Source organism: Staurois parvus, unplaced genomic scaffold (assembly GCF_062004578.1).
Source record: "Staurois parvus isolate SC_StPar_1 unplaced genomic scaffold, SC_StPar_1.0 ptg000153l, whole genome shotgun sequence".
NCBI lineage: Eukaryota > Metazoa > Chordata > Amphibia > Anura > Ranidae > Staurois > Staurois parvus.
Window position 1 is genome coordinate 22,700,701 of NW_028317949.1, and position 19,313 is coordinate 22,720,013.

Here is a 19,313-nt window from a genome sequence, read left to right on the forward strand (position 1 = left end):
TAATAAAGTAGTTTTGTACATCATTTATTTCAGAAATATAAAATAAAATGTTATAGTATTTTTTATTACAAGTCAAGTAAATAGGATGCATATTGCATATAAATGATTTGCATTGCATTTTTGAGTCTGTAGGGGGAGCTTACAATTCATTTGTTGGTCAGATAATAGACATTTAAAGGTTTTTTTTGTATTAAAATAACAAACATGTCATATTTACAGTACCTACTCTGTGCAATGGTTTTGCACAGAGAAGCCCGATCCTCCGTTTCTCAGGTCCCTCAGCGGTGTTCTTGGCCCCTGCCCCCCCCCCAGCTGGTAAGCTGCTTTCTCTGGGGTCACTCATACATGCTCGCTCCCAAGCCAATCCTGTATGTCCATAGCAGGGGCGGACTGACCATTTGGAAACTCAGCCACTGCCCGAGGGCCCGGGGTCAGTAGGGGGCCCCATGAGATGCCCCTGATACCTTTTTTATAGGCTTTTGTGAGTTTGGGCAAGGACACAGGGGCCCCATGATCCCCTATTGCCCGGGGGGGTCAGTAGGGGACCCCATGAGATGCCCCTGGTACCTTTTTCATAGGCTTTTTTGAGTTTGGGCAAGGACACAGGGGCCCAATGATCCCCGATTGCCCGGGAGCTCCATGAGTTTTCAGTCCACCCCTGGTCCATACACATACAAAACGTGGCTTGGCCCTGCCCCCGCTCAATCCTCTTTGGCTGTGATTGACAGAAGCAGGAGCCAATGGCTACCACTGCTGTGTCTCAGCCAATGAGGAGAGAGAGACCCGGGAAAGCCGAGGCTCTTGTGCACAGCACTGGTATGTGATCATGCTTAGGTTAGATTTATGGGGACGCAGAGGGGAGCTGCACACTGAAGGTATTTTACCTTCATGCATATAATGCATGAAGGTAAAAAAACCTTCAGCCTTTACAACCACTGTAAATATTCACCTATTCTTAAAATTATATTAAATTGTCACTTCTTTTAATAAAACAATAAACCTGTCATACTTATCTGCTCTGTGCAATGGTTTTGCAGAGTAGCCCATATATTCTGGGGTTCCCTGCCAGTGCTCTTTGCTCCTCCTTTTTGGCAAGTGCTTTCGAGCCACCCTGTTTGTGCCTGTTGACACACACAGGGCGTCTCAGTCCTGCCCCCCACTTCCTCAACACAGAATTTGATTGAGAGCAGCAACTGCCGATGGCTCCCTTTGCTATATAATCTGCTCAGTGAGGAGGAAGAGAGTAGAGAGAGTCGCTGCTCTCATGCACGGCGCTGGATGGGGAATGGGCCCAGGTAAGTACATGGGGGGTGAGGGGGGATTCTATGACACAGAAGGTTTTTACCTCAATGCAAAGAATTCATTAGGGTGAAAAAAAACCTTTAGGCTTTAGAACCACTTTAACACACAGCAAATGGACTTTAGAACAAACCATGGGCTAGCTCCATTGTTGCTGGCACTGTTAAGTGATTCAACCTTGGCATTGATTTACTAAAGACAGGCCGTTCACTTTCCAAGGGAAGTTGTCCCAGAGCTTAGTGAATGCAATGAAGCTGAGCTGACTTTCATCGTACAATCACGTACAAGTGAAAATGCTTTTTTCTAATGTTTCCTTGCACGTGATAGGTTACCAATTCATACCAGTCTTGTAAAAATAAGGTGCCAATTCAAAGTGGAAGCAAAAAGTACACATGCCTTTAAATAAGATGTTAATGAACTTTAGGAACTTTAGGATCTTGTTTATGCTTGTGTATTGTATGTTTGTGTTATTAAAAGTGCCTTATAGTAAGTTTGTTTTTTGCTCAGTTGAATGTGTTAGACATATCATATGAAAACTTGAGAGTAGCTACTATATGGCTGTCAAAATATTAGTCTCTAGTCACAGTTATTTGTTTTCAGAACAGTGGAGAGCCTATTGTTTCATTAAAAAAAAGGATTTTAAAATAATTGGGCTTCATGCAGTTATGAGCTAAGGAAAGCCCACCTAAGGGGAGCTACTGTGTCCCTTGTTTAATTATCTTTTTATCAGTTTGTCTGTATAAGCATACTCACATTTAAAGCTACATCCTTTTCTCTGCTCTTCTTCATCTTAAAGCATTTCATGTATCCATTGCAAAAATGTACAAATTGCCAGTTGTGCGTAATGGGTGAGAACACATTGGTGATATCTGGACCTAAACTAATTTGTTAGGATTGGCTGAAAGAAAACTTAATAAACTAACTAGTAGTGTAAAGTATAAAGTGCCAGTACAAAAAATGCTTGAAATATCATTGTCAAGTTGTCTTGAGCCTTCCAGAAGCCCAAACCCCTGGGTGGTCTTGCGTGCAAATTTCAAATATTTTGATGCAGTCAAGGCAAGTCTGCTCCTTCCTGACACCTGCACTTTCCAAACTAGTTCATCAGTATACCTTACTGAGAGGGAAATGTCCAACTGTCAACACTGCCCAAGGATTTAGGGCCTTAAGAAGACTGGTAAAGGTATGTATAGGTACCACTATCTGTAATTTAATCCTGTGCTCAGTTTTAAAAAAATGGGAAGCAATAAGAGAGTTTAACCCCTTCACACCAGTGCCTCCCAGTCCTTTAATGGGTTTCCGATGCCGGGAGGCAGGGCGGGGTTTAGGATCATGTGACCACCATGATTGGCTGTCACGGCAGTCACATGATTGGAAAGGTCCCGATCGCAAGGAGAGATCTGGACCTTTCCATGGGATGCCAACACATGTGCTAGGAGCACATAGGGCGTGCGCTCTTAGCACATGTGTGTGTACAAATGGTACGCATATATGCAGCTACTTGGTATCAAGGTCTAGACGCTAAGAGGCCGCATATTTGCGTATGCTCAGCGTGGAGAGGTTAAACAAGATGTGTAAAATGAGAGACTGAATTTGAATGGTAAATATGACCATTTCATTTAATAAAACCAGTACCATTCGGACCTTTCTAAAAGATTTGTAAGCAGAATGAAAGTTAAGAATTTAATAGAAGGAAATTATATAGAAATTAGAGAAATTAATGACTACAAATGCTCTGCTGATCAGGGCCCTGCGCCTAACTCACATAAGAAAATAAACTTTTAGAAAGCTAATTCTAAAAGAATAATGAATACATAAGTCTCAGTTGCATAATTTTGCCAATGAAAGCTTATAATAATATAAGGGTCTATTTCCCTTATTTATTTAAAAGCATATGCATAACCTTTTTTTTCTAATCTAATCTTTAGCAGTACACTTACACATGTGATGTTTGTATGTGTTTTCCAGGGGAATTAACTTTGTGCAGCAAAAAACACAGCGCATTAAATGTGTGTGATGTAAAAGCTAACCTAATTGACCGAATCTAAGTCTTTCTTTACTGTGTTGAATGACCAGTTTTGAGAAAAAGACCATTCATAATGATCAAATGTATGATTGTTTCTATTTGGATGCATGACCAGTGTTAAAGTTGAAGGTTCCAGGGTACCTATTTAGGTCAGTCATGGAACCCTGTTATTTATCCAGAGGTTGATAGGGTTGAAATCACTTAGCAGAGCCAGTTGCTTGGAACTGAAGAAGCGTCTCCTCTTAGTAACCAGTGACACCAATTATCTTTTTAGTTGACCAATGTAATGGGGCATTCCTTACTTTGAACTGTATTGTAAAGGGCATGCTTCCTCCCATTGATCACCATTGTATGTGTGGTCTTCTGCTACTGGCCATAAATGTAAGCTGACACCTCGTGAGCCAACTTATATTGTAAAGAGACTGGATACTCTATTTATGCCACATTCTTAATTTGTGTATTTGATATTATATATGCAACTTACTGATCACACTAATATACCATGAGCTGCAGATGTAAGAACTTTTAGCAAGGGTTCCTTAAGACCAAGGTTTCTCCAGGATACAAAGGCAGATTTAGTGAGTCACTGATCTGCTACAAACATGCGGCAAAGGCACCCAGGCTTTTCAGACCACATTGGCTGCAGTTTGGTGCCAGGTCATTGACTCTTGGGTAGTGAAACCAAGATCAAGAAGCAAGAAGAAAAGGATCTGCATCTCCTAGGTGCTCAGTAAAAGTTAAAGCATTATGTTTTTGTTTCAGTACTTAAAATTTGTATTCACTATCACAGTATCCTTCATAAAATGTAAGTGAAAGCAAAACAGGAGAGTTATTGCCTCTGCCATTTTTATTTCTGTCTGTGTCCTTGTTGGGGAGATTCACTTTCTCTATTTGTACTGGTCATCATTGTTACTCAGAAAACAAAAGGAAATCCAGATTTTTAAGTTTGTCACCAGTACAAGAGGTGAAGGTATATTTTCCAATGACTGAATGTGTTCTAGTGCCTAAAGAGAGAAATTCCTCTCTCTTGGAATATTTTTTTAAACTCCCTCTTACATCTTGAAAGAAAATCTCCCCAACAATACACAGGCAGCACCAAAAAACACCTTAATACCTCTTTTCTATTCTCTTCAAAATTAATGAACAAAAAAAAGTTTTGGTTATACATACACTTTAAAATTTCTACAGACATTTGGGAAAAATCCTCCAATGTGGCCAATTATGGCCCCAGCAGGGGTGGACTGACCATTTGGAAACTCGGGCACTGCCCGATGGCGCGGGGTCAGTAGGGGGCCCCATGAAATGCCCCTGGTACCTTTTTCATAGGCTTTTTTGAGTTTGGGCAAGGACACAGGGGCCCCATGATCCCCTATTGCCCGGGGCCCCATGAGTTGTCAGTCTGCCCCTGGGCCCCAGCTAAGGGTCCCAGGCTAAGAAGTAATATTGTAAAGAAAAAAAAGGTTTATCAATGGAGAAAGTGAAAAAAGGAAAACTAATAACAGCAAAAGAAAAAGTGTATTGGGGTGGATTTACTGAAAGAAGAAAACTTGCTAACATAGCAAAGTGAATGTACAGGATTCCAAATAAAAGTTAGTGAAAAACTGGAATCTGAATGAGTTTTGATCACTTAATCATGTGCGAGGAAAACAATTTTGTTTTTTTTTTTCATTTTACTCACAACTGATTGGGTATTTAACCCCCCTGGTGGTATTCCCGAGTGTAGCTCGGGGTAAAGTTTCAGTACCACAAGCGGTAACCCCGAGCTACACTCGGGCTTATCATGCGGCGCTGCTCCGGGATCTGTTCTTCTCTTACCTTCTTACCTTGTCCTGTGCTCCCGCGATGTCCCTCCTGCAGTGTCCCCTGTAATGTCCTCCGGATGCTGGCATCTGTCTTCTGGGTTCCGTCCCCTGCGAGCGTCGGGATGGAACGGCGGGAAATTTGAAAATGACAAAAAGTGGCATTCACTAAAATCACATAGTAAAACATTACTGTATCAAACCATTTCACATAGATTTTGTCCCGAGTGCTTTCTCCTGTGCCCTGCCTGCATTTGTACTGTTCTTACTGCCTGGAAACTGAGAAAAGTCCATGGTGTCCAAAAAGCGTCCCTTTAGGTCAAAAGCGGTTTTAGACCAGCTAGAGAACAGCGATAGTAAATTAGAACTACTTGCAGAATTGAGTGATGATTCGTGGGGAAATTCATCATCAGACACTGAAAACGATTTTGCGACGATTTTGCGACTTTGCTCACTGGTGTGCGAACTTGGCGCTATATTTCAAATTTCAGTGTTTTTGGTTTGATTATATTATTGAATTAAATTATTATTATATTATTTTTTATGATTATTTATTCAATTCTAATTTATGATTTTGTGTTTCAAATTGTAATATACCCGGGATGTTTACTAGACTCTTGTTCGGACAGATTTCAGTGAGTTATTCTTAAAAATTACAGGCCTGCAATTTAAAAAAAAAAAATGTTTCCATGCAAAAAAATTTACCGCTTTGAACACAGAAATATGGACATAATCAGAGCGCTAGGGAGGTTAAAGTGAACACAGCTTTACCATATCCACTAATATGCACTTTGCTAAATGTACAGCCTCTACCCACAAATCCACACTAACACATTCACTTGTGCATTTGCTCTTACAAGTTTTAAAAAATGTTTTAGAAATCTTTTTTTATTGTTAAATACTGTCATGAAGACATTCTATGCATCTTTGCTTTTTCTAGGTTGTTACTAGTATTCTATTTTTTGTTTACTGTTAAACACAATGGTTAATGCAAACAATTCCATTTTTACCCTTACTAATTTTCCTGTGGTGTATATCATGCTATGGATTTTGAAAATCAGACTCCTAAAAAGTGCAACGTTTTTGAACTAAGTGATTTTTTTTTCATTTTTCCAAATTGTAGAAGCAAGTTTAATGAGGAATTAGACAGGTGCAGGGCACAGACCTCACCGCCCACTGGTTTACTATAAACACCACATTGTGTTGGGAGGAATAATATGTTCTATTCAGACCCCCAGATAAGGTCAAGGGTTCAATGAACACCAGAACATGTTCTCAGTTTTTTAAAACATTATACAATAAACTAATCCACACCATTATTATCTATATCCACTGCCAAAATCTGCACAACAAAAGCAAGTTTTTTGTTTTTTTTAAAGATGTCTGGAAATGTGTTGCAGAAAGTCACTTATTGTCTCTAAGTGAATAACAATGTGCCCAGCAAAATGTAAAATGCCCGTGGTATTGCCTGCCATCTTTTATTAGACCTGCATTGGATTTACTTAAGTGTGACTTTTTTCCCAAATGCAACACAAACAACCAGTTAATTATTCCTTGTTAATTACATGTAACTAGAACAGTGTAATTTGATATTGATTTTATGAATTATCTCTGTGGGGAAGAATTACAAAAAAAAAGAGTATGCTCATTTATCCCATCCATGTGCAAAGGAAATTTAAATAATGAAACAAGAGTCTCCTTTGCACATGAATGGATAACTTAAGTGAACGCAGCTTTACTAGGCAATGTGAGCATTCAACTACTTTGTGTCACCTTTGCTTACTGCTATAAAATGGCTTAGATAGATAGACCTTGAAAAAGAATTTCAGTGTCGGCAAGCTGCATTGCAGAACCAATGCATCCTATTGTTCCACCAGGTTGGATTGTATATCAGACAATTTCAGAATAACAAAAATTGCTCCTCCAAAAAAAGCAGTACCAGACCAACCGAATGTATAATTTGATAGTTCAATCATCTACTGTACAAGTATATAACAGTTTACTGGTAGATACCAGCAGGTTTAGCACTCATTTTCCAGAACACCCCAATGTAAAGACAACCTAAATTTAAAACGCCCCCCCCCCTCCCCACACACACACACACTTGGCTGTATATGTGTATCATAGTGAAAGAACAACAGTGGCTCAAAGTCTTTGTTAGGGCATCACAGCGGATAAATGGTTAGAAGCACTATGGTCATCGGTCCAAATTCCAACCATGGCACCATTGGAGTTTACATGTACTCCCTGTGTCTGCACCAAAAGAAAACTCTATCTGTCTAAAACAAAATGATAAAAATTTCATATGGGTACAGTGTTGCATGACTGCGCAATTGTCATTCAAAGTGCAACAGCACTTAAAGCTGAAAATTGGCCGAGGCAGGAAGGGGGGAAAGTGCCCAGTACTAAAGTGGTCAATAAACAAAATACAACCCTCACTCAGTAGACATTTCCTGTACACATGGACAGGAAGTAAACAAACATCTCTCCAAGTAAAAGAGAAAGCAGAATATGAACTGGCAAGAATTTTAACCTGACCCTACTATATCCACAAATGAACAGTTGACTTTGCACGTTATTAACATTTTAAAATAGGTGTATATGCAAATTTTAAACATACATGGCAACCGCTCTTATTTATAACTAGCTTTATTACACTTTATTTTCACCTGATGATCCTGCTAGTAACACTGTTCGTGTCCTAGGGTGACAACATGTATGCACTGCACTGTGTCATTGGAGAAGCAGCACTGTCACCCCAGGCTACTTGCTCCAGATTAGAACTACAGAAGTCCTTCTCTCTTTGCGCATCTACATCAAATAGTAGAAGGTGATCTGTGTTCTACAAAGGTAATTAGACAAGGCTGATAACATCGCTTTGGTTTAAAGAGGCATAGAGGCTGAGTGCAAAACATTGCAGAATGTATTGAATGGATGGAATGTGTATTTCTCTTTATTTTTTTGCCCAGACATACACCTAAAGAAAACATCTTAATGCACACTTTTATGTTTTTGTAAGGTTCCACAAATTGATCAATTGCAAGGTGGTAAACTAACATGTCATGGGAATTAAGACAGTCATCAGCTAAGTTTGCATGGATGTCACATCACTACCTCAAACTCAATCTTTCAAAAACTGAGCTTGTAATATTTCCTCCTCCCCGATCCCCCACTCACGACTACCTTTAAGATCAACAGCACAACCTTTGGTCCTTCCCCTCATGCCAGGGTGCTAGGCGTAATCCTAGACTCTGACCTCTCCTTTGGGCCCCACATCCACTCACTGGCTAAATCCTGCCGCCTCAACCTCCGGAACATTTCCAAAATCCGCCCCTTCCTGACCAATGACACCACAAAACAACTTATTCATGCCTTGGTTATATCCCGCCTCAATTACTGCAACTCCCTCCTCACTGTCTACCGTTACACAGGCTATCCCCCTTTCAGTCTATTATGAATGCTGCTGCTAGACTCATACACCTTACCAACTGATCAACGTCTGCTGCCCCTCTCTGACAATCCCTTCACTGGCTTCCAATAACCCAACGTATAAATTACTAACCACAGCTTACAAAGCTATCCACAACACTGCCCCTAGCTACATCACCAACCTCATCCACAGATATCGGCCAAATCGCCCACTGCGCTCCTCCCATGAAATCTTCCTCTCTAGCTCCCTCATCACCTCCTCCTACGCTCGCCTCCAGGACTTCTCCAGAGCCTCTCCATCCTCTGGAACTCCCTACCACAGCAGGTCTGGTCAGCCCCCACCCTGTCTGCCTTTAGGCGATCTTTGAAAATGCACTTCTTCAGGGAAGCCTAGCCAACCTCCACCTAAGAACTGTACTTGAATCACCTTCACCAGTTCATCCCCCGCAGCTATCACCTTTTGTATCATCTCGCCTTCCTTTAGATTGTAAGCTCCACGAGCAGGGCCCTCACGTTCCTTCTGTACTGAAATGTATTGTAATTGTACTGTCTCCCTTATATTGTAAAGCCCTGAACAAACTGTTGGAGCTATATAAATCCTGTATAATAATAATATTAAAGAAAAAAGTTCACATGTAAGCCAATGAAAATTATGTAGCATATATAGAAGAACACATGAAGACACTCAATAGTGGAAGCTAGTTTTAGAAGTATACTATAAGGTAAACATTACCTGCTTTAAGCAATCAGGATTAATTGAGATCTAAAATTGGAGGAAACTTTTTATAGTACTCTTCCTGCTTCACTGGTATAAAAGCACACAGTTCAGACACATGGGGGCCATAAATGAGCTCTTGGAGCTGCAGCCACAATAGGTCTATGTATGAGGAAGACTCAGCGTGTGGGTGGGAATTCACTAGCTGAACCATACAAGAAGTCACTAATAGATAAGAGCCACAGTACAATGCATTCCCTGTCCCAGCACTGTGCCATGCAAATAACTTGATTGCCCATTTAAATCAAAGGAATAACTCCATGCTGTAGGTCATTTTTAAAGTCACTGCACTGAAAGCCAAGTTCTATGCTATTATATGTTGTCCAAACAGTACAACATTTGTATGAACATAATGGTTAAAATGCCTTCCAGTTGAACTCTGCAACGTTCTGCTTGGATGCTATGAAAAAGTGAAGGTGTCCAATTTAAATGAAAGCACTAAACAAGAAGAATAAGAATTGTTTTTTTCTAATAATGCCAAAAATTTTAATAAAAATCCCAAAGTGTTTGTCTATTTTTAAGCATTTTATATGCTGTGTTGAACTAACAACGGGGCCCAAGTACCCAAAGGGAAGTTGCAACTTATGGAGAGGCTGTCAAATGTCATATATGTCCTTTGCATTCGTTCTACCACTTCCAAAGCCACTAGTGGTGTGCAAGAACTCAGTGCCTTTCAATGCTGGACACCAGTATTTCAAGATGAGTGTCCATTTTTCTGGGCTCTATACTTGAAGCACCCACAGATGTTGATGGACATATCATCTGTTATACGCTTTGCCTCACAAAACATAATTTTAGTGTTTTAAAGGCCAGAAAATGGCAATGGAGTCATTGTGGCTGATTTACTAAAAAGGTAGAGGGTGTTCATTCATTAAAGGTGAATGCCCACTTTGCAAATTGTATGTTCATATAATTTAATAAATACACTCAATATTCAGAATACTCAATCATGAGCAAGGGAAAATTAAAAAAAATGCTTTTACATAATTGATGTGAATGCAGTTTTACCTAATTTACTAAAATTCAAGGGGCATTCACTTTGCAATATCAAAATACACTTTGCAAAGTGAACAGTCTTCGTTCCTTTATTAAATCAACCTGGTTTGGGTTTCTTTAGTAGGAATACAGAAAAAAGCATTGTGAAGGTATGTTGATGGATAGACGATTAAGGCATTTATTTCTTGTATTCATACTTTCATCATATTGTTCATATATCATTTTGTAGTTGTTACCACTCCCATTTTGATGTCTGGTGTTGATTCTTTTCATTGAACATATAAAGCTTTGCATACTTACATACTTTAGTATTTTCAGTTTTTTATTGCTATGTTGAATGCTTAAGGACTGAAAGGGAAAGAAAATTGTATACGTGATGTTTTGTTGGAGACATGCAGCTGTTCACTAGCTACCATAAATTTACGGTAGAAAGACACCACAAAATGTATTGTCATTGAGTTGCCAAATCACAAATGAACGGTGTTGTAATTGCTTATGGGAGCCAGATGGAAAGAGGATAAGAGAGAAAAGCGAAGGGAGGAAGACGGTCTTTAAACAGAGCAGCTTGAGGCCTAATGTTATAAAAGATGTTCTGAGTGTTTTGACAGAGTAACTTGAGTGCAATGCCACCTCATTAAGTCCCACAAAACTGTGAAAGAGAAAGTTTTTGTGCTCAATAGCACAGAGTGAGGTCACCAGCTAATCTGACTTCATGACAACAAAAGACACTTGACTGATGAGAAAGCTCCCTCCACTGGATGTCGACATTCCTTTACCTAAACTGAGCTGTTCAGCCTACAGAAAGACAATCTGTTCGTCTGACCAGCACATATATCACACAATGGCATGTGCCTATCAAACACCCAATCTCCCATGTGGATCACATAATGATTAACTGACCATTGAAATCTTTGTCTATATCACATTAGCAGCACCTCTATGCTTCTCTATAAAGTGCAAAAGCACGTGACAATTGAATGCTCCAAACAGCATAAAATAATAATTAAGGTCAGTGATAATACAGATTCTCCTGAAAAAAAAAACATTGTGCAACTCTATAGCAACAAACATATATTTAGAAAAAGAAAAAAAGCATCTGTCCTTGGAAATTGCTTGGTCGGTATTCTATTTTCTGGAAGGCAATGCTTATATTCAGCAGTTTCAAAGAGCTTCTCAGATCATAAATACTGTATTTTTGAGAGCATGCTGTTAACTACAGCAAATCAATAATACAGCGGAACCCTGTTGTAATCAAAGTAGCCAAAGTGAAGTAACCCTCCCCACTAACTACAACCCCCAATGTGTCTGCGTCCGTAGCTACTTTGTTGTGTATAAGAAGATAAGAGACCCCTTTGTTCTTAAACACACTGTTCATATTTTATTATCATGCTGCCCTTGCAAAATCCTCTACATTTTATAGCAGAAAATATTATTATTCCAATTGAAAATACCATATTAACTTTCTGTTCTTTTCTCTTTTATTTCTCAACTGCGTAGGAATCTGCTGTTAAGACGACTGTCAAAGACTAAATCAAGATCAAAGATCTTTTTACTACTTCTTGTATTTATTTTACACCAAGGATTACTCTTTTTCTTTTTTTTTAAATAAATAATAAAAAAAAAACTTTTAAAATATGCGACATTTGAAGAACTGTGCCCAGCAAGGGTTGTGTATCTATTACATGGTGCTGCTGGACTTTGCAGCTGGATTTGGAATTCCAGGTCAGCTGATGAAACAAATGGATGTAAAATCAGAGAACAAACCATTGCCACATCCCCGGACAAAAAGAAGCTGGGTATGGAACCAGTTCTTTGTTCTGGAAGAGTATAGAGGAACAGACCCACTGTACGTTGGCAAGGTAAGATGCTCAAAATAGCATGAGAAGTAAATGATTTGAAATAGGCAACATAACAATGGAAAAAAAACAGAATGCTCGATATTCAACCATGCACACTGGGGTATTCTGCACAATTAAATTATTGCTTCTAAAGAGATTATAGTGTATCTATCCAACACGGTTTTCTTTCTTTTTGTTTGTTTGATTGTTTTTTATATTTTAGTTAAATATTTTTCAAGTTTTTATTACTATCTGTTACCTGTTAGGGAAATTTCCCCTTCTGAGACACAACAAAATGAGTGGAAATCTCTCCAAAGTGAGGAAAAACCCCCTCTTTGACTGTTGTCACTGTAACAGGTGTACCCATTGACATATTTCATTTCACCTCATATTCCAGTGGCAGCTATTTCATTTTAAATTTCCGATACTCTTAGCCCTAATGATGGTGGTCATCAAAACAAGTTGGGGGAACAAGTAGCCTTAAAAAACTGACATCAATTCCTCACATTAACCATAACTACAAAAGAAAGTTTTGGCTACAGATTTACACTTTATTATTTGTATTACCTTGCAACATCAATATTTTTATAGCTTGTTTAGTAAATATAGGTCTACATTTTACAAAAGGGCAACTTTTTTATTGTTTCAATAGAGTAATGAGCATTTACAACTGTTGCTGGGTTTTTTAACAGTTTTGCTTCACTTCCAATTCCAACAACATTATAGAATTACCTGGACATCTCTACAAAGCAAAAGTAAATTTTTAGGCTGCCACACCTCATCACAGATTTTGGATTCTCCATCATTTTCTGTCCTTGTTACAATGGACACAAGGGCAAACAAGGAGAGCAAATTTCCCCAGTATGAATAAAGACACAACAGGTGTTGAATCTCTTTCCTACACTATTCAAAACTCAAAAATATTTTGGCTGGAAATACACCTTAAAATCACCTTTGTTTTTTTTTTATGCCCAGCATAGTAAATAGTAAGCTTACATATTGCAGCAACCCAAATCTGTACTATATATTACTTCACTTCCATGGAACAATGACAACCCTAATTTTGATTATGGTGAAATGCTCATGTTCATGCTACATTGAAAACCCCATGGTTACTACTAAAAAGCTGAAGGGCTAGCTATGGTTACTGTTATATGTTTTTCTCCACCGTGTGTATATCTTCATATGGCACAGTGCTTTATGGCTCATTATGCAACTGCATGGCTATTCAGTAGTGAATTTGACTGAAATGTAAGCTGTGGCAAGCAACATCCTCAAAAGCAGAATACAGTATTTTATGTAAACTCAAGAAATAGGGAAAAAGAGAATATTTATGCAGCTACTAAATAAGGTAAGGCGGTCTACCATCCAAGTACTGACCAGGCCCAACCCTACACTTAGCTTCCAAAATCAGACAAGTGCAAGGCAGCTAGCAAGTAAGGTAAGTATATGAACCCCAAAATTAAATGTGAATATGAAAGTGCAGAGCCTAAGTGGACAAAAATGAATATAAGAATCTTATAATCAAAAACCAAAGTGTAAATAATATACTGTATTTTATATGATCCTGTTTTATGCCAGTATGTGACTGCAGAAGAATTACAGCACTGTAATATGAGATAATACAACACGTGATAATAAACATAGCTGATACTGCAATGGTTATCACCTAGCTTTCATGTGACATTGGGGTTGATTTACTAAAACTGAAGAGTGCAAAATCTGGTGCAGCTGTGCATGGATAGTAGCAAATCAGCTTTTAACTTCAGCTTGTTCAATTAATCTTTGACCAAAAAAAATATGGAAGCCGATTGGTTCATATGTAGAGCTACACCAGATTTTGCACTCTCCAGTTTAATAAATCAACCCCATTGCATGAAGATTATCATTCAGTGTAAAACATGCCCAGTTACATTGTAAATTGTTTAAATAATCTGAGAAAACTTCAGTTGGGGCGAATGTCTATTGACCCCATTAAAAATTGTTGGCCAGTATACTATTTTTATGCTAACTTCTTGATAAAAATGGTTCTGACAGGTTGATCTTAGCATAAAATAAGGTTATCAGAAGAATCAGAGAATTTGCTCAACTACACAGTAATGAACATTTCACAGTTTATTCTTTATATTACACCCATAGTGTATAAGTAAGTGTGGTCATTTAACCCTGAATACTTTACTACAATGATCAAAACTTTTATTACAGGAGTCAAGAAAGTCAGACTGTGAGTAGCTAGCTGTACCCAATAATATAAATGTGTTGTGCTACTCAACCAACATTCAAAAAAAAAAAAAACATATTAGAAACTATATTAAGTGTGTCCATAAAACGTGGATGATTCACATGTACTTCAAATACTGTGTGCTTCACCCGTCACACCCCTCCACCAAGCTTAAAGATGGCCGCTCACCTGAGAACCAGGACCTATACAATTAAATACATTTCACCTTTTCCTTTTTGAATTATTATCCTTATAGGATTATTTACATATATACAGTATAAAAAACAAAAACCCATTCCGGTTGAGTCCATAACTAGTCTTATTTTTGTGCAGGTTCTCAAATGTACCAGAATGCACAAATGGGAAGCATGCAACACACAGATGGGTGTGTTATAATGCAGTGCACTGAAAAGAGGAACATGCTTTTTTTGTTTTTTTTTGGAGCATTGGCAACAAAATAAATGAACTGCCTTAATGCACTGCATGTTAGCATGAAAAACCTGGCATGTTAATGTGCATGCAGTAATATGCCGCAATGCAATTTAGAAATGCAAGATCAAGAAGACTCTAGTTTGAAGTTTAAAACTCCAGTACATTTAGATCCATCTGCCATCTACCATCAGGCTAGGTTCACATCTATGCAGGTTGCGGTTGATACATTTTTCCAGCGCATTTTGTGGTGTGTTTTGTGTTTATGAACATGTGTTTTTAAGATTTTTTGCTTTTTTTTTGCTAATAGAAAAGTATGACAGTTCTGTTATTGTAGTTCTACTCTGATGCGACTTTAATGCAACTTTGTACTCTCTGACACTCAAATAGCATCAAAGTAGCATCAAGGTTGCATCAAAGTAGTGCAGTAACCTTTATGTGACCAATGTTGCATGTTAAATATAAAAATAATCCCCCTGCGCTCCACTGGTCTGAACAAACACAACCCCAAATATATGCAAGCTGCTACCACCTATTCCCAATACCACAGGATGTATAACATAAAAAAACAATATTGGTGAAGCGCTTCACATAAAAACTAAATATGTAAGGTACAATGATATAAAAATATAAAATGCATATAAAGTGACCACACTGTATTGAAAGGTATAGATGACTAGTGCTAAGTATTCCCCCCAAAAAATATATAAGTGCCAAGTGCTGAGAGTGCAAAACAGGTCATGCGTATGCTAACTAAATCATGCAAAAATACAATATATGCAAAGTAAAAGTAATACACAATGACATTGCGCACTCTAACTGAAAGTGATAGGTGCTCAGTATGAGTATACATTTAGGTTAAAAATAAAAATCCACAATAAAGTGCAATAACAAAGTGCTTGACATTTCATGTGCAAACAAACACAGCGATGTCAGTGCTTCAATTCTTCACTCCAAACATGATGCGTGTTAGCATGCCACACGTGTATATCGTAATCGAAAAGTAGCTAAAGTGCCTCCACACCTTAACCATGCGACCCCTAAGGGCCACAATGCTTTAAGTAATAATGCTCCACCAAACTGGGGATCTCTGTTATAATACTCCTGTAGTACCACTCAGTCTCCTCTGCCAGGTCACTTATGCCCTCAGATGGTGATACCCCCAGGATTATCACAAGGCCATTTGGCCATTCTAAATGTCCAATTGTCTGCCGATCGGCCCTCATTTGAAGATGTTCGTTCTACATGTTTTTGTTTGGCATGACCCTCCAAAGCCCATCTATACCCCTCAGTTCTAAAGTAGCGATGTTGGCTACTTGGCCTACCTGCTTTTTATGCAGAAATGTTTTTATTACCCTGTTTGTCTCCACCTCCCTTCTTCTAAGGCACCATCGACTACTCCTCGTTACTCCTACTCCTGCATTCCTAGAGTCCACATGGCACAATAGTTTCACAGCCTCCATCCGAGCCATACTAGTACCACAAGTAAGCAACCAATTCCTACTCCTAGGAGATTACTGAGTCTTGTCTCTCTTAAACAACAACCCGACACTGTACTGTCAACGAATATTTCTTTACCAATGATTACTATAACATCTCTCAACGTTAGAGGCCTAAACTCCCCTTTTAAGAGATCACTACTCTTTAAAGAAACCAGGAAATCCCAAGCCGACATTTTCTTCATAGAAGAATCTCATTTCGCCACTGGAAAAGAGCCTAAGCTACACCTTCACCACTTTTCACAAATTTTTATGTCTACCAACCCCAAGAAGAAAAACGGAGTCATCACAGCCATTAGCGATTCCCTCCCTTTCCGCCTCGTCTCAAAAATAGCCGACCCACTTGGACGCTTTCACATCCTCATCTGTCAGATCAATGACATAACCCATACATTGGTGAATGTCTATGGCCCGAACGACAACCAATTACAATTCTATCGGAAACTCTACAAGCTCATCTCTACCCATAAACAAGGCAGACTCATAATTGGCGGAGACCTCAACGTTATGAGCAACCCACTTGTGGATTCATCCTCCAAAAAGAAAACTAGTAAATATACCTTTAATCGATTTCTACACGACCATGACTTGTATGACATATGGAGATGCCAACATGGCTCCGAGAGAGACTACACTTACTACTCCCCCGCACATCTTTCCTACTCGAGGATAGATATGTTTATCACCGATAAATGGACATTACAGCAAGCGACCTCATCGAACATTGGCACCATATCCTGGTCAGATCACGCACCAATCAGTTTATCCTTAGATGATGATCGACGTTCGGCGCTTCCGCCGATTTAGAGACTCAATTCCTCACTCCTTTCATTCCCGGACAATCAGAAGCATATCTTGGAAGCACATAATTTATTTTTTGCTACCAACACCACTCCGGATATCTCAATCACCACACTCTGGCAAACATACAAGGCCTACATGAGAGGTATCCTCATACAATTAAATTCGCGTATAAAAAGACAACGATCCAAACAAATCGACCAACTTCTAACCTCCATTAACCTAAATGAAGAACGCAACAAAAAGAACCCTAACCCCTCCACTTACGCGACCCTAAATCAAGAAAGAAATAAGTTACGTACCCTATTACTCCATTCATATGACACCAATCTCCAAAAAACGAAAACTAAATTTTATGCACTAGGAAATAAAGCAAGTTCTCTTCTTGCTAAGACCATTAAACACAAATGACTTAAGACCAAAATATCTACGATACAACACCCAACCACACGTTTGCCTCTTTCGAACCCGCAAGATTTAGCCAATGCTTTTGCAACATATTATCAAAAGCTATATAATATAAAAGATGACCCAAATACAACCCAACCTACGATTCTCACCATTGAAAGCTTCCTGAATGACTGCAAACTCACCCACATCACCCCCCCTCAACTTGAATCTCTATCGGCGCCAATCTCATCCATAGAAATTGAAAAAGTTATATCTACTCTACCCTTAAATAAATCCCCAGGGAACGATGGATTCACTAATGAATTCTACAAAACGTTTGCATCCGACCTTAAATCACACTTATCTGCCCTTTATAACCACGCAGCATCTACCGGTAAATTCCCTTCCGACATGTTGCAGTCGATAATCACTACTATCCCAAAACCGGGTAAAGACCCACAATTTACTCAAAATTACAGACCAATTTCGTTAATCAATATGGACATAAAAATAAACGCCAAAGTAATTGCCCAAAGACTACTCCCTTATCTACCTACATTGATCCATCCGGATCAAGTGGGTTTTATACCTGGTAGACAGGCCCCAGATGCTACCAGGCGAATAATATCTCTTCTGCATCACCTAGAAACCGATAAACGTCCCTCTCTGCTCTTATCATTAGATGCGGAAAATGCTTTCGACAGAATTCATTGGCAATTCATGGCACTTACACTACAAAAATATGGCATTACTGGCTGGCTACTGTCGGCGATTCTCGCTCTTTACTCTCAACCTTCTGCTAGAGTGTTAACTAACGGCACGATTTCACAACCCTTCTCCATATCAAATGGAACCAGACAAGGGTGCCCCCTATCCCCCTTAATCTTCACCTTACTAATAGAACCAATAGCGACCAAGCTCAGAAATGACCCAAAGTTCACGGGAGTCAAATATCATACTACCGAACATAAAATCAGTCTCTTTGCAGACGACATCATACTTATAGTCGCAAATCCACAAAAATCTCTTCAGACGATACGTGCACATATTACTGATTACGCAGAGGTTTCATACTATAAACTTAATGAACCCAAATCATCAATTTTAAACCTGTACACACCGCCCATAATCCAGGACTTACTTTCTAAACAGTTCCCATTTACCTGGGAAAAATACAGCATCCCATATTTGGGAATTAAACTCACCGCTAATATTAGCCAACTCTACATAACTAATTATAGACCGCTTCTTGAAACTATCCCACAGGATCTCAAAAGCCTTCGTACTGCTACTCTATCGACATTAGGTAGAATAGCAACCCTAAAAATGTGTATACTTCCTAAAATACTATAAATTTTTCGAACACTACCTATTCCAGTCCCCTACTCTTTTTTCGCCAAACTCCAGGCGATATTAAACAAGTTCTTATGGAATTCAAAAAAACCCAGATGCGCCACGAATCTACTAATACGCCCTACCTTCAGAGGAGGAGCAGGTCTCCCACACATGAAATCCTGCTATCAAGCCGTTCTATTAGACGAGCTCTTCTTCTGGTGGCATCCCTCCCCTGAAAAAATATGGACTACCATGGAAACATCTTTGTACCACCCACGCACTTTAACGGACATGCTGTTTCTACCTCCCATAGCTCAGAATCGAATGCCCCACAAACATCCATGTATTCGCGCCTCCTTAACAGCCTGGTATGATTTTATTGACTATAACAAATCGGGGAACCATAACGTCCAAGTCCCTACCCCACTATCATCCCTTCACCACATCATTCCCCATTTAAACCTAACGACATGGACGGC

At 39.0% G+C, this 19,313-nt stretch overlaps 1 protein-coding gene across 3 annotated transcripts in view; it reads left to right on the forward strand.

Annotated features, from left to right (window-relative positions):
• Nucleotides 1–19,313, forward strand: part of CDH20 (cadherin 20) — a 472,975-nt gene that overhangs the window by 339,586 nt on the left and 114,076 nt on the right. For all 3 annotated transcript variants that reach the window (XM_089674847.1, XM_089674848.1, XM_089674849.1), the window contains one exon: nucleotides 11,819–12,180. In XM_089674847.1, coding sequence (XP_089530973.1) covers nucleotides 11,956–12,180 — 225 coding nt within the window. In that variant the 5' untranslated portion in view covers nucleotides 11,819–11,955. The remainder of the gene's footprint in view (nucleotides 1–11,818; nucleotides 12,181–19,313) is intronic.